Raw genomic sequence first — 17,276 nt, 5'->3', positions numbered from 1 at the left:
CCTCCAACCTCATTGTGAGCTTGGAGGTCCATTCAGCTGTTCTTATGAATGATGAACAGAACCTCCTAACTCCACTTTTTTTCATTTCCTGAAAAACGAACATTTTGGAGTTAGCAGGTTCCTGCCGGACAGCAGAGATATATTACTTATGCGTAAGCACTAATCGTGTATCTATTTCGACCTCACTCTGACCGTCACTACGGGCATAACAATGAATGATGCCCTCATCTTCTACCTATTATCAAGACCAAAAACCGACATAGTCATGCCAACATGACCCGGGGAGGCGGTCTCACTTTTAACCATGCCCAGTGAGAGTGGCCTGGCCTCATTGAAGGGACCTGCACTGTTGGAGGATGAGTATCTGTTTGATGTATACCTAATATTGAATTAAACTGCTTTGCTCTTTTTTGCTGATAGTTTTCACACTCGCTGCCTGCTCAACCCTACACTTCGGTGCAGGTGCCTTGCGTCCCTGTGGGTTGCAGTGTTGTGTTTCTATTTTTGCAAAAAAAAAAGTTAATATTACTCCTACAAATGTTGTCCAAACATCACGCAAATCGGTACATATTATCCCTTTGTCAAGTCATCAAGACGTATCCATCCAATCCGATTTGTCACATTCCAGCCTGATTGGTGCATTCCGAACATTGCTGGCCCACACTAACATACCTGACCTGGCGAAGACCTGTGCTCCGAGGAGCACTTTTTCTAGTTTGATTATATATTTAGTGTTTACCCGTTGCGCTGTTCGCAGCTGCTGGGGTTTCTATTTGAGTCTCCATAACTTTTCATTTATTGGCTCCCTGTGTGTTCGCATTCTGTTAGTCTTCTTAATTATTTCCCTTGTGCGTTCGTGTGCCTTGTAATAATTATTTCACGTTGCTGTCTCTTGCAGTCAAGTGTTTGTAACCCCCACCTGTACCCCGTTACCGTGTATTAGGGTGGACGCTTCGTTCTAGGTCCGTTGAAGAGGTGTTTTCGATGTACAATGACCACACAACACATCAGATTGACACAATAGCTTTGGTTGGGTAACCACTTGGCACCCTTTTAGTATTTTTAGCAATTAGAAATAGTGCACACACATGAAATTACATTTTGACAAAGGTACATAAGCCGGCATGAACAATAACCCCCAAATAAAATAGTAAAGAGAAAATAAATTGTCATTAAGTGAAGTTGTCACTTTTAGAGCTCTGTAACTCTGTTCAAGTCAATAGTCAGTCAATGGTGTTTGTAGTCAATCAATTGTCAGTTAGTTGGAATCAGACGGAGGTCTGATCCTATTCCTTCACTCCGTGTGACAGGAATAGCGAAAGTCAAGGTTCGTTGGAGTGCACTCTTATCGCGTGTGTTCAATCTGTATCAGTCGGATGACTGACACAATCCTACCATGACAGACAGTCCGTCTGTTCTCTCTCTCAACGTAGTTGAGGCAGATCTGGAATCCTGGGATCATCAACTGGGTAGCTCGCCATCTGGTCTCCATGGATCTTCAAACTCGTTCTAAAAACCTGACCTGTATTTGAAACAGGTCTTTTAGTCTATAATCTAAAGTTATCTATGAATTAATACCTTCTGTATCTCTATTCTGTTCTTTTCTGGTTGTACAACATTTTAATATCAACATTAGCTGAGTATTTATGAATTCAAATACTCTATGAACTGTATTTTTAACTCCAAATCCAAATTAAATGAATTATAGAATTAATCACATATGCTTGGCATATTTTTAACCAATAACTGGTTTAAATACAAAATAAATGAATTAAACTGCGTCAGTTTAACCAGTGCATCAATTACAAAAAATATCAAATACCTCTTTTATCAAATATGAACTCAACATTTGTGCAAAATAAAATACACAAAGTACAGAAGCACTTTAACAGCACCCAAAGGCACCAATCAACACTGACTGTTTCACAGTGTCAGTAAAATAAATCTTATCTTTTTCCCTTTTATGATAAAACAATATAAAATGCCCTTTCAGTGCATTTATGCCATATATGGAGTTTCCATATAAGAGTTACCACTCCATTTGAAAGTGCATCTTCATAAAATAAAGTTGGATTAAATCCGGTTTTGTAATAATTACAATCACATTATATTTTCCACAACACTAGTACATTACAGTAGCAACACTTCAACAGCCAAATATCTCACCAAATCTCATCCAATGTTCCTGTATTGACGACGTCAGGACAGGACTCAATCTCACAAGGGGTTTTGCCTGTATAAACAGGGTGCTAGCATTAGCATCATGTAGCATTGAGTTAGCTAGTTAGCATTACAGTTAACATGTGTAGATTTGTTTGTTTATCTCACCGAGTGGGCTAACGTGTTGTTCTTGCACCAAACGGCTGTAGGATTCCCCTCTGTGAAGCTAAGACACAGCACCACACTGTAGCCACAGCTGGTGTATCTGTTCTTAGTTATATTATATCGTTTTTATTTAATTATTTTATCTCTCAGCTAACTGCTGGGTGTTTTCAGGTTGAAGTCGCGGTGTGAAAGAACGTGCTGACGTGGTGACGTCACTTTTCACTGCGTGACTTGTGAGGCTTTCAAGTGTGCTTGTAAACCACAACTGCTGCTCTGTACCAATGATGCTTTCATGTGTACCTCGTGAAACACAAATCAACCAAACTGAGGTAGAATATTTTTAGAGGTAGATCGTTTTGTGCATGTTTTTAAATAAAGCAACTTATAATGAATTTCAAATAAAAATACAATCATGTCTTAGTTAACCTGGTTAACTATTGTAACTTATGTAAGCTGGGTTTTCCACCTAGGTTACATGTTGTTTCATTCATACTTTCAGCAGTATCACATGAGTTTTGTTTCGCTCAGACCGCTGTTCGCAGCAGGTGGGCTTTTTTTGGTTATTCTGTTCTTCCCTCTCGTACGTTCGTGTGGAGTGAGTAGGTGTTTTTATTTCTTGCGTATTGCTGCCCCTGGTACTACGCTGTAGAGTTCTCAACGGGCCTGAAAATCAAGGCTCGGCCCTAACTGGGCCCTACTGGGTCGGTCCGAGGCTCGGCCCGAACCTGAATAAATAATGTAAAATCTGAATTAGAAAAAGTCACCTTCGGTGTCCCGCAAGGTTCGGTTCTAGGTCCGAAATTATTATTATATTATATATATAAATAAGGATAAGGATAATTCCTTTTAACAGGTTGTTCATGAAAGTCCTTGCGGTCTTGTTTCCAATGAGAACCTGTGAGCAATTAGGGGTTAAGAGTCTTGCTCAGGGACAAATTTCATTTCATCGACACATATGCTGGCCTGGCCTGGAATCGAACCTGGGGCAACCAGGACCTCTGGCTCCCCAGGCGGGCTCACTAACCACTCAGCTATGGCTATGGCCGCCCCCTCGAAATGAGATTTGCAAAGTGTCACCAACATTAAATTATGTCTTGTTTGCCAATGACACAAACCTTTATTGTTCTGGGAAGAATTTGGAGCAGCTTCTGAATGCAGTGGAAGGGGAATTGAAAAAAATGGTTTGACATTAACAAGCTATCACTGAATATAACTAAAACAAAGTTTATAATATTTGGCACTAGGACAATAAGAAATCAAGCTACAATTAAAATCAGTGGTATGGAAATACGTTTTAATAATACGAGTAATAATAGATGATAAACTATGCTGGAAATCACATATAAATAATGTAAAAATAAAAATGTAAAACTACTGTATTGCAATATTATATAAAACTAAATATATCCTCTGTCAGAAATCACTGTATTTACTGTATTGTTCACTCATAGTTCTATACATTACCTATTGTGTGGAGGTATGGGGAAATGCATATAAAACCAATACCAACCCTATTTTTATATTACAGAAGAGAGCCATAAGAATAATAAATAGAACCCACAAGGGTTCGGCGTGCTGGGCATGGGGGGCAGTCAGCACGTTCCAGGGATGTCCAGGCTCCTCCTTGCTCAGGGTCCAGTGCATGGGCATACTGGCAGGCATTCCCGAAAACGCCATCAGGTGACCGGAGTCATGGGAGGTCTCATGAGCATACATCTGTGCCTTCTAAACGTCCTGCTCTCTCCCCGAAAAAAGACGGCGGGTATCGTCCCGTCCTAGATCGCAGGCGGCTAATCAAATACATGAAGGTTCTGCCTTTCAAGACACTGCAGACAAAACACAATACTTCAGTCCATTGGGCACGGGGAGCGGTTCACCACTCTTGACCTAATTGACGCATACTTTCATGTCCGCATCTCGCCGGGTCACAGTCGTTTTATCCGCTTCACTTTTCAGGGGCAAGCGTACCAGTTCAGGGTAATCTCAACATTAAATGTAATCAAGGTTTTAGTTGCATTGTTCCTGCGTTACCGCACATCACAGTTGTAATGTGATGTGTCCGATATCCTAGCCTGGCGTAGCACTCGCAGATTCGTCTGGTCCCAGGCTACCAATATCCAGTGATGAACGTTGTCTGTTTGTGACGACGTGTTGGATTTCCGTTGGATTTAGGAGCCAGTCAGGAGCTTGCAGGCAGGCTAGGCTGTTTGCAGAAATGCCCAGGTCAGAGCAGGTCACCGGTGATGTGCCTATATGGTCAGGCAAGAGTGCAGTCGTCGTAGCGTTGAGCAGAGGTGCAGATGCGACTGCCCATAAGTCCGACATCCCATTACTCCGACTATGTGGCTTCCGCGTGCGGTTAGGGTTAGGGTTAGGTATAGGGTTAGTAACCGTCGGAACAATGAGTCGTCGGAACAATGACACGGCACCGCAGCTACGACCGACAGTAGAGAGGGGAAGCAGCGGAGACGCAGATTTAGGGGGTCAGAATTCGTCTCATGGGGACCCCAATCTGGCTGTGGCCTTCCAGCCACGGAGGGCATCTATGCTATACGTAGCATGTTGACAGTAACATGAGCTTAGTTGCAACACACGTGTTCTTCGGAAATACACATTACATTACTTAAGTAAAAGTACCAATACTGCAATATAGAAATACTCTGTTACAAGTGAAAGTCCAGAATTCAAAATTTACTTGAGAAAAAAGTATTGGCATCAAAATGTTAAGTACCAAAAGTAAAAGTACTAAAATGTTTGAAAATAGCAGATCTACAAGCTCACAACGCGTCACATTGCGGCGGGTTGTGAGCTTGTAGATCAGCTATTTTCAAATAGCCTAGGTATAAAATAGGGCTAAAGTGGTTGATTGAATATTTTATTAGGCAAAAATGAATGAAGAAGAACAGCACCGGTTAATGTATGTTTCATAATATCAGAATGTATATCTGCAAAGTAACTAGTAACTAAAGTTTTAAAATAATTGTAGTGGAGTAAAAATACAATATTTGCCTCTGAGATGTAGTGGAGTAGAAGTAATATAGAAAATGGGAAATACTCCAGTAAAGTAAAAATTCCTCAAAAGTGTACTTAAGTACAGTACTTGAGTAAATGTACTTAGTTACTTTACACCACTGATTATAATCCAATAATCCTGATCCATTCAGGATTCTGAGTCTGCATGTCTCATTTGAAGCTGCTTGGATACAACCGTCTGCAAATAGAAAGTTACAGGATTCCATGGGCTTCAAAGGGAATCCTCAATCATGGTTAAAGTCAAACCTTACGTTTACGAAATTAGATGCAAAAAATTATGCAAACTTCCATTTCTGTCGCACATTCTTGAGGGTCAATAGGTCAGGAGTGTGAAACCAAACATCCTATGACATGTAGAGTGAGACCTCAGTGTGTGAGCGCAGTGCTCCGACATTAAACAGTAAACCCGAACCAAACCCGCACCCTAACCCTAACCGCACGCGGATGCCACATAGTCGGAGAAAAGGTCTGTCGGATTAACGCATGCCTCCCGACAGAGAGAAGTACTTGCAGTGTTCATTTGTTCATCCAATAGTGTAAGTGTGGGAACTGTATAAACAGTAATTGTGCTTCTATATCGACCCTTAATTACTACACTTGCATTGTGTTAGAAACCTGCTGACACTTTTGGTGTTAGCGGGTCAAAATTGACTTGTGATTTAACTTTTTTTCCTCATAGCTGACTTGTTATGCATTCATATCCATTTAAACACGTTTTAAAATATAATTTTGGGTTATGGTTTCATCTTTCAATATAGTTTGTTTAAAATTATAAAATATGTTAAATTTCGCTCATTACGTTTCCTATAATGAAGACAATGGATAATGATGTTATCTGGTTATAATAGACTAATATTAGAACACATAAACCCAAACTTTATTTTACTCCTAATAGAAAATGCTAATTGAGGACACCTTTCTCTCACTCTCAAACCTGTAAACATTGAATATTGACAATTTGGGGGGAATTGAGCCACACTTCTCTGCCGGGTAAATTTTGACCAGCTGCGATCGTGTCGCCATCATTGTTGTTTTGAAAACAAATTTAAACTAGAAAATGTGCTCATCGGAGCACAGGTCTCCGCCAGTACTGTTCCTGATTAATCCTGTCTTACCTATTTATATTACATATTGTCACGTGTCACTTGACCAATGTTAGCTTGATCCCGTTAGCTTGACCAATGTTGGAAGTGACACACCTATTTATAGGATTTTATTTCGTCATGCTCGCTAGCCAATCAAAAGCATTGGTGACAACATATTGTCACGTGTCACGTGAAGCTTGACCAATGTTAGCTTGGCTAGGGGGGGGACACACAGCGTGACGGGAACGAAAACATACTCTCCACCTCTGGCGGAGACAAAAACTCACCACGATCGTGATCTTGCAACCCGCGTGCGTCACCGTCGCCATGAGGCCGTGGATGGAGTTTTATTTCTTCATTATATGGATAGATCCGTGTGCCATGCGGATTGGAGAGGACTTACTGAAGGTAGGCTCGCGTGCCGTGTGTGTGTGTGTGTGTGTGTGTGTGTGTCTGTGTGTGTGTGTGTGTGTGTGTGTGTGTGTGTGTGTGTGTGTGTGTGTGTGTGTGTGTGTGTGTGTGTGTGTGTGTGTGTGTTTTTGTTTTTGGAAGTGAGGTGACATTGGTCAAGCTAACGGGATCAAGCTAACATTGGTCAAGTGACACGTGACAATATGTAATATAAATAGGTAAGACAGGATTAATCAGGAACAGTACTGGCGGAGACCTGTGCACATTTTCTAGTTATCACTTTGTTTATTGGGCTTGTTTTCATAGACCTGGTTGCTTATTTCTCTCTCAAAATCTGGCGTTCTTTGGAATTTGCAGTCTCACGTGACCGCTAGATCAGAGGGTCTCACTCTCAACCTGTGGCTTGGGACCTCAACGCCTCGCTGTGAGCTTGTAGATAGATATACTTTATTGTTCTTGCGGAAATTCATTTTGTACCAAGCAGCCATCAGGATACAAAACAATCACACCCTGTGTGAAGGTAGCAGCGCCTTTGATACATTTTGTCATCGATATGTGTTTATAGCCATGTGTCACGTGAAGCTTAACCAATCACTTTGTTGACGCACCTGACCAATCAGAACGTTGACGCACACGGACAATGTCAGGTATAGAGCGGCTAGCGCAGCTAAAAAACACAACACATAACATAAATACACAATACATAGACAGATCACACAATACATTGACAGTGCTACACATCTCCTCTCTTAGAGAGTAAACTCTAGAAAAGGCTGCAGGGCATCACATTACATTTTTTGCACAGAACTGAGATGGTGCCTGTTTGTTCAGGAGTCCTATACTTGTAGGGACAAATTAAACCATAGCCTGCAACATTGGCACTGTGTACCTACTATTTTCACAACATGTATCTGTGGAACCAGTCAAACAAAATGGGTGTCCCCAGTTCAAATGTGATTATTTTGGGGGGTCACAGCCTGAAAAGAACTGAAGATAACCACTGCATAGATTACTAAATCAGGTTTGTGAACAGAGACATCTCACTATGTGAGAGAGAGAGAGAGAGAGAGAGAGAGAGAGAGAGAGAGAGAGAGAGAGAGAGAGAGAGAGAGCTATTTTCCCAATATTTATCTGTGGAACAGAGTCAAACAAAATGGGGGTCCCCAGTTCAAATAGGCCTATGATTATTTTGGGGGGTCAGGCCCTGGCATCCCTTATTTTTATTTATTTATTTTCACAAATTGTCATAAATGGCATAAAGGAAAAAAAGATCATCTACAAGTTCAGCAAAAGCTTGTAGATCTGCTATGTGTTGCTATGAATACAGGTGTGGCTTGAGATTTTGACTTGCCCATTGGTGTGGCTTGGGCACAAAAGGTTTGAAAACCACTGCAGTATAGAATATTGGACTGGAAAATTAGTGTTCTCATGAAGCTCTCGATGACCAATTCATTGAGGTTGCACTTTGAACTTTGAATTATTATTATTATTATTATTTATTATGTGATGTATATAACTTGAGTTGAAATGTTTTGTTTGAAATGAGCTGAAATAAGCTTGCACTTTGGAGTGAAACAAAGCCATAAATCTACTCAAAAGCAGTTTTTTTTGTTAGCAAGTATTGTTTACATGACTGATGCCAATGAAGGCGCAAAATAAATCACTTTTGAAATCATTTTTATGCCTCTAACGCAGGGCTGGATTAACACCTCTCAGTGCCCCTGGGCACTACAACTGCAATGGGCCCCGCCCGATTCTCGCACGCGCGCAAAACTTTTTTAGGTTTTCTTTTTTGTGTAACTGTTTTCTTGGTACTGTTGTCACTGTGGATGCTTCATTGAGTTTTATTGTTTTCTTATGGTTGTTTATGCTCTGTCTAATGGTATGGATAATGTAGGCTGTGTATAGGATAAGGTACAATGTATTCTTAATGATTAGGAGTTTATATGAAGTTATGTTTTGTCATGCTTTACTGATGCAATGATGTTTAGGAATTGACTTTTGATGTATGTATTGTATGTTTTCTGTTCTAGTTTTCACGTTGGGAATACAAATAAAATGGTTAACTCATCAGTCGAGCTTCAACTCCTTTATGTCCAGCTGGGTCCGCTACATATAAGGAGTTCCCAATGCAGCTATGGCCAAATATGGAATGTATTGTCAAACCAATGTGTCATCATGGCATCAGGCCTTAACAAATCAGTCAGCATGGCCAATTGGCCATACAAGCGACAATGACTGATAGATTCAGAGATCTCCATATATGCCCATGAAAGGGACAAGGACTGACAGATAGAGATCTCCATATATGACAGGCAGGCGCACACACACTGGAGTCCCAACCTCCCAACCTCACGACCCACCTGCTGTCAAATAGAAAGCCTTTCTTCTCAGTGGTGGGACCGTCATCAATATGTTCATTAGTACACCGTCACTCTTTGAGTTTGCCGTAATTGTGATAAAGAGGTCAAACTTCCTGTATCTGGTTGCTATGGCAACCTGCCAGATCAGGCTGAGGGTCTGATAGGCAAATCAGAGAATCGATCATGCCTAGAGTCTGATCACTGATCGAGGTGGGGTAAGATGCTTCGCGGCCCTAACCTCTAGTCCCAACCTCCCAACCTCACGACCCACCTGCTGTCAAATAGAAAGCCTTTCTTCTCAGTGGTGGGACCGTCATTGGGCCGCCTGTACTGTGGGTAACCATGGCCATCATGAGGCAGTCAAGTGTTGTCACTAGGCTGCTGTCCTTGAAATATGTTCATTAGTACACCGTCACTCTTTGAGTTTGCCGTAATTGTGATAAAGAGGTCAAACTTCATGTATCTGGTTGCTATGGCAACCTACCAGATCAGGCTGAGGGTCTGATAGGCAAATCAGAGAATCGATCATGCCTAGAGTCTGATCACTGATCGAGGTGGGGTAAGATGCTTCGCGGCCCTAACCTCTAGTCCCAACCTCCCAACCTCACGACCCACCTGCTGTCAAATAGAAAGCCTTTCTTCTCAGTGGTGGGACCACTGAGAAGATCTGATCTGGCAGGTTGCTATGGCAACCTGCCAGATCAGTGATCCTGATTGATCCTGTGCTTGCGAATCCCAGACGAACTTCGGAGCGTTTGTCAATTATAGTAGTTATATTATATAATATATATATATATATATATATATATATATATATATATATATATATATATATATATATACACATAATATTACTTTTTTATTGTTTGCTAATTTCTTAAAGCACAGTATACCAGTAAGCCAGTGTTAGTGGTGAAAGCAAACAAATATGTCAAGCATTAATACGTTCTTTATTTTCCTTCAATAATTTGTTTCTTATCTCTTATTTGGTGTATAGGCGACACTTTCTTCTTTACAATAGGAGAATGTAAGAATAACTTTATGCCTACAACATAAATTGTTATTAAAATGTAAAAAAAGAAAAGAAAACCTCTTATTCCTTTACATACTTTTTGCCAAAGCAACTGGTAGCCACGGGAGAGGGCCTTAGAGCCACATGCGGCTCTAAAGCAGCAGGTAGCTTACCCCTGGGTTAGCCAAACAAGGACTACTGGCTTAGCGGCACACTTGTGACGTGACAACTCTGCCAATCCATGAAGCCGACAGTTTGGGTTGGCTACTGAGGGAAGCCGATGCATACACAACAGGTATTACTGACTTTTTTCAGTCCTTGGAAACCATTGGGCCGTCCGAAATTGGCGTTCGGCTCTGCAAATAGCAGGGTTGTATGAGACATACAGGCCCAGTTTGACACCGAACAGACGCTGTCCGAGTTATGCCAGGGACAGATATATATGCATACACATATTTACATACATACATATATATATATATATGTGTGTGTGTGTGTGTGTGTGTGTGTGTGTGTGTGTGTGTGTGTGTGTGTGTGTGTGTGTGTGTGTGTGTGTGTGTGTGTGTGAGTGAATTTCAGTGTCCTGTAAATCATATTACTTTTTTAATTACAATTATTTGCTTTCCATAGGTTTTAGTGCCAAAAACACCACATACTCATTCCAGGATGACCTAACGAAAGAAGTCGTTCACTTTGAGTTGCTGCAGGTAATTATATATTTTTTTAAATAGGGAAAGGACGTACTTCATGTACATTTTGGTGGCAGTTGTGTCACTGTTTCTTCCTTTATTTATTTTTATTTTATTTTATTTTACAGGTTTCAGAATCTCCAAGCTCTGTAGCGATGGAGATGATAGGATACGAACGGGGCCTAGAAAGACTGCAATTCTTGGGTGTTGATATTGAACTAATTGCCACAGACAGATCACCGTCAATCAGGAAACTGATGAAGAGTGAGAAGTATAAAGGCGTTATAATGCATGAATTTGACGCCTGGCACGTAGGCAAGAGTAAGTGTCCTTCAAATATGATTTTTCAAACAAATAATATTGACCATATCAATATCATATACAATTTACTAACCTATTAATGCCTAAAACGAATTAACTCGTTTTTAGCTTTTCATCACTTGAGTGCCAAGATCTGCTAAAAACGAGTTAACTCGTTTTTAGCAAAAAAATATTTTTTCAAAAAAAAATATATATTTTTTTTTTCTACTTTTTTTTTTTTAAATTTGACCCAAAGACCAAGGAGATATGAATTTTCGAAGATCTTTACTCTCATCCACTTCCTTGTTAACTTAAAACTTTAAAATTTTGTATCTATTTTTTTTTTCCATTGAAAAATCTCTGGCATGAATAACAATAGGCAGTGAAAATAATTCTGGCAGTCAATGTGTTAATACAAAAACAGGAGAAAAAAAGTAACTGGATAAACCAAACAAAAGTACCAAACACCCCTACATAGTGAATATTTGAGTATAGACAAAGAATGAATCTGAATATAACTTTAGTAAATAAATGACCAACTTTGGTTCAAGCATTAAACTAAATAATAAGGATCAACTTTAAGCAAACTAAATATCAACGAATTGGAAAACAAACGCAATTGAAGTACTCAAAGACAACTAATCGGAAAACTAACAAAAAGCAAAAATGTTACAAAAGGCTGGAGGACAAGAGGGCTTGAGTCTCTGCTGCTGTTAAGCTGCCAGTCCGCAATAATGTCAAGGCAGAATGAAGGCTTTATAGATGAGGACCCAGAACCACAGCCAATCAACGGCTAGGGCATGGAAGGAATCGACGAATGAGGAGTAGGAAACGATTCCCCAGGGGCAGCTGGACTTGTCAATCTGCAACACTGCCTGCTTTCAATCAGCCACTTCACACTCATACCTTACCTCTCCACCATTCGCACGGCACACAATTCTCCACCACAAGGAAAAACAATATAACACTAGATACAAATAATACAAACATATTCCAACTAATCATTAACTATGCTAAATTATAACCAAATATAAATATTAAATAAATAAAAATACAAAATATGTCTCTCACACACACACACACACAAACACACACACACACACACACACACACACACACACACACACACACACACACACACACACACACACACACACACACACACACACAAAAGGTCTATACTACATCCCACCTACCCATTGTGATGCGTTGTGAGCTCGCAGATCTATTTTTCGCTGAATATCCACCTCAGAATAGAGATAGGTTGATGTGGTTAGCGTTAGCTTGCCGTTAACATTAGAACTGAAATTCAACGGTTGTGGCACCATTCAATAGTTCTGGCGCCTGCACAGATCAACATTGTTAGGGGCAACGGCTTGTTTGTGACGTAAAACCAGGGCTACAGTATATAAGGTGTTGTAGGGTGGATATTCCTTCAGATTGTGCCTTCCTCTGAGAACAAGAAAGAGACTGCGAAAAAGACCCAGAGAGAGAGCTCCCTGCAGCCCTACAGGCTTATAGTGTTTATGGGCCAATGCTAGCTGGCCTCTGTGCATTACGGGTCAGTTTTCTGTCAAGTTTAAGCAAAATGAAGGCATTTCTAGATAACATTAAGAAAGACATCAAATTCAAATTTGCCGGATCCGGGAAGAAACTCACCGATGCGGCCACTGGCAGAGCACAGCGGGTAGGAGGCCCAGCGGCGGGCGTGGCAGCAGGAGCGGCAGCTCTGTCCAGGATCAAACATCAGCAACGTCCAAAGGCCCACACCTCACAGGATGCCGTTAGGAACCAGTTGAAAGGGGAACTGGGGGCAGAAGCTCCTGCAGGGGATAAAACGGACAAGGCAGCTACAGCAGCAGCAGAGCTGGAAAGTCTCTCTGTGTCAGGTGTGTATTTTACCTGTCCTCTAACTGGAGCTACTTTAACCGGAAGTGACAGAGAAGCGCGCCTCAAAGAGGCCATTCTCATGAAGTTTGAGCAGGATGCGGTGGAGGCTTCCATCATGATGATGCACACCTTCAACAAGGACGGAGAAACGAGGGCCGCCGTGGACGTCATTAGCAAGTACGTTGACAACGTGTGTGAGCACCCTGCGGAAGAGAAGTACAGGAAAATTAAAGTCAGCAACAAGGTGTTCCAGGAGAAGGTGCACTGCGTTGAGGGGAGTAGAGAGTTTCTGCAGGCCTTGGGCTTTCAGAGCACTAGGATCCCCGTAGAGGGACAAGAGGAGGCTGAGGAATTCCTGGTCTTACCTGAGCAGAGCACTGACTCCCTGCAGCTGATGACGGAGCGGAGGGATCGCCTCCAGAGAGGGGAACCGCTCAGAGCCCAGCTGGACAGACGGCCTCAGGCCTTCAGACCCTCCTCCAACGCTACCCGCTTCGAGCTACCACTGGAGTTCTACAACCTGACGGCGGAGGAGCTCAAGAGAGAGCAGCAGAAGAGGAGCGAGCTGGTGGAGATGAACGCCTTGCTGCTCACCAAGGCGATGAGAGAGAAGCAGGAGCAAAGGGAGAGAAGGAAATACAGTTACGCTCTCCTGCGAATCAGACTACCTGACGGAAATCTGCTACAAGGGACGTTTTATGCCTGGGACCGGATGCCGGTGCTGTTCAGCTTCGTGCGCGACTCCCTGGTGGACGGCTGGCGGCCCTTCAAGCTGGTTGCTCCTGGATCTCACAAGAGCTTGCAGGAGTCTGAAGACGTGGCCCTCTTTGCATGCAACTTGGTCCCTGCAGCTCTGCTGATGTTTTCCTGGAATGTAGACATGCAGTCGGACATCACAGCTGCTGGCGGCGAGAGGAAGAGCCCAGCTCTTCTCAAACCCCAGCTGCTGGAAAGCATTCGGACCCTTAACTGAACAGAAGTGGCTTTATCCCTGAACTCTCATATGGCTCTTTTCGACTACAGGAACTAAGTGAACCACGCTGTGCCGTGAAACGTATTTCACTGGTTCTGGATTTCTTTCCATACTCTACGGTTTCAGATATGGTTCTGAGAACCTAATTAGGGCCCTGCTCAGGATCCCTGAACTCTGAACTATCCATGAGTTCCCAGAACTCAGGGATAGTACCCCTCATTTTATGGAAGGTTCTGGGTTAACCCTTCGCAGGCGATGGGACAACATCCCTCCGTGGTCCATCGAGGGTGGAGTTGTCCCTCATCAATGATTCTCAAAACATTTTAATTTCAGGGACTCCCAGTCTGATATGCATTATATGCCATGGACCCCAATTTGATACAATCTTTTTTTTATCGCTGGGATTGCAAGTCTGAGAGCATTGTGTAATCCTCAGTGTCAATTTGACTCTGAGGGTATGCAAATGCACTTAGGTCCTTTTGGTTCCCTTAGCACACTGAGTTACAGAGTTACAGAGCCGTGAAGGGGGCTACATGCTACCACCAGGGACGTGCAGAGAGGGGCAGGGCTGAATCTGTAAAATGGCACTTTAGGACAGAATTTTGTTTGATTGAATACTTTATTAACAGTTTGCAAAAAAAGAAGCACAGGAAAGTACAGTTCAATACACAGGCGGCTAAGAGGATTTTAAACCCAAGAATGGCTCACTATGGCTTGTTTCCATTGGGGTCGTTTGTACTCAATTCATCAAAACATTTATTGACAGACAAATATGTCTGTCATTGTTTGAGCCAAACCTGGGTTAAACGTGATTTGTGGCGCTCCCTCTGGTGTTGTGATTGTGGACGTCATTGACGTTTTTGAAGTGGTGTATCTTGTAGACCAGGCCCATTGCCGGTTGCTGTACTCTGTCCTCTACACTGAGCCATCCCACCCTTACCTGGCAAAAAGAGCAGGGGTTGGAGGAGTTGTACTGTAGGTGTGAGGCCAAGGAGTATCCTTGACCAGTTTGTTTTGGGATGCCTGGAGCAGCATGTAGGTAGCTTCAGGGTCCATTTGGTTCCATTTACACAATCTCAGACTTACAGACCCGTAAAGGTCCATTTGGACCCCCAGCGCTGACATTGAGGACCAGTGATAAACCCTATTATACTTGACTATACTTGTATAGTCCCATAGGGATCTATAATAAATGATAAATAGTGCATTTATGTAGTGCTTTTATCCAAAGCGCTTTACATAGATTGTGCATTACATTCACCCATTCAAGGCACCAACCTGCTCATCGGGAGCAATTAGGGGTTCAGCGTCTTGCTGAAAGACACTTCGACAACTCTGGGGGAGCACGGGATCGAACTGGGAACCTCACAGTTCCCATTCGGCCACTCTACCCCTGAGCCACTGCCGCCCCCATATACTAGGCCCCTCCTTATCACTCACACACACTCACTATGTGTGTGTGTGTGTGTGTGTGTGTGTGTGTGTGTGTGTGTGTGTGTGTGTGTGTGTGTGTGTGTGAGAGAGAGTGAGCGTGCGTGTGTGAGCGTGTGCGCGCGTATCTTGTGTAGGCCAGTATTTCCTCCAAGTCAACGTGCTGTGATTGTCTATGTTGATTGGAGGACTGTAGTAACATAATATATTCAGTGCGCATCGCGACGCGTTGTGAGCTTGTAGATCTGCTATTTTCAAACATTTTAGTACTTTTACTTTTGGTACTTTAAGTACATTTTGATACCAATACTTTTGTACTTTTACTAAAGTAAATGTTGAAATAATGTGTTCCTGAATGCTGTTTGCTGCGATGCGACAATAAAGTTGATTCTGATTCTGAATATAGGCTACTTGCCTTTGGGGAATTTGAGTTTAACCCTATAATGAATTATTTTAGGGACAACATTGTGATGCTTGTGATGGATTTCCATAATTATCTGAACACTACTGGGTTACAAATCATGTATTGAACACTACAAAGAGAGCATCCCCTTCTGGTCTTGACCATTTATAGAGTGGATGATTATACATGACATTCACTATTTTGAAAACCTAAAGATCATAATTCTATGTTGCAATAGGTCTGTTTTTTATCCACACCACCTCCGTTCAAAACTAAAGCATTCATTATTAATAAACAACAGAGAGCTTAAAACAGGCGAAAAATACACATGTGACTACTATTAGCACATGAACCAATGTAAACATTCTGCCAATGACATCATAAAACCAGTCAACTTTTATACTCTCTCTCTCTGTATTAGTTTTGATTATTTTCATTTGACGCTTGCTTTGACAATCAAAATGTGTAATGCCAATTAGACTCCTTTGAATTGAAACTGAATCGAGTGCACAAAACCAACTCACAATTGATTTTTGGATATTTGTTTCCTCCTGACTGCAAGCCCTGTATCGTGAGCAGTGTTGGGCAGTAACGAATTAAAAATAATATATTACTGTAATATTATTACTTTCCCCAGTAATGAGTAAAGTAAGGTATTAGTCTGCCAAAACAGTAATATAATACCATACTCTGTCAAAAAAGGCCTCATTACTCGTTACTGATGACGAGCGTCATTTTTTTCTCATTCATTCATTTAACATGTACTCTCTCCGTCTCTCGTAGAGGCAAGCTGTAGCAGCATGCAAAAATAGAGTAGATCTACAAGCTATCAACCTACGTCAACAGAGATGCTATATAGCTTGCAGATCAGTTCTTTTTAGCACGCAGCCTGCGCACAGTTATGACGTAGCGCATGACCCGTATGCGAGCGGCGCCGGGTAACACACAGAAAGAAGAACACACTACACACCAACACAAACACTGACAGCATGGCGGCGGATGGTGTTTACACTTTTCACGGCTGGAAATATCGACATTATTTTGAATACGTGGGTGTCAAAGATCCCAAGAATATTAATGTCCGTTGTAAACTTTGCATGGGCAGAAAAATACTTTCCACAGCAAAAAATACAACGTCTAACCTGTTGAAGCATATCGAAACAATGCACAAGAATGTTACGCTGACCGAAACACCAGAGGATGAAACTGATCGCCCCTCAGACCCAAAACAAAGTTTAAAAAGTCAGAGAGACTGCTGCTTTATTTTGTATTTATTTGTTTGACTTGTTTACAGTTTTGCACTTTGGCTAATTATTTATTGACTGGTGTAAGATATGTTGAAAAGATTAAGAAATGTTTAC

The 17,276-nt window shown here is 41.8% G+C and overlaps 1 protein-coding gene across 1 annotated transcript; it reads left to right on the top strand.

Annotated features, from left to right (window-relative positions):
• Positions 1 to 12,806: 12,806 nt before the first annotated feature.
• On the top strand, positions 12,807 to 14,081 carry LOC311033609 (UBX domain-containing protein 6-like; the record flags this gene model as incomplete). The annotated part of the gene is made up of 1 exon (XM_084041194.1): positions 12,807 to 14,081. The coding sequence occupies one exon, from the start codon at positions 12,807 to 12,809 to the stop codon at positions 14,079 to 14,081; it is 1,275 nt and encodes a 424-aa protein (XP_083897320.1).
• Between the last annotated feature and the right edge of the window lie 3,195 nt (positions 14,082 to 17,276).

This window comes from Gymnoscopelus microlampas (genome assembly GCF_963454915.1).
Source record: "Gymnoscopelus microlampas genome assembly, chromosome: 18".
NCBI classification, from domain to species: Eukaryota; Metazoa; Chordata; class Actinopteri; order Myctophiformes; family Myctophidae; genus Gymnoscopelus; species Gymnoscopelus microlampas.
Note: the sequence above shows the minus strand (reverse complement) of the source record. Positions and strands in the feature narration are given on the sequence as shown.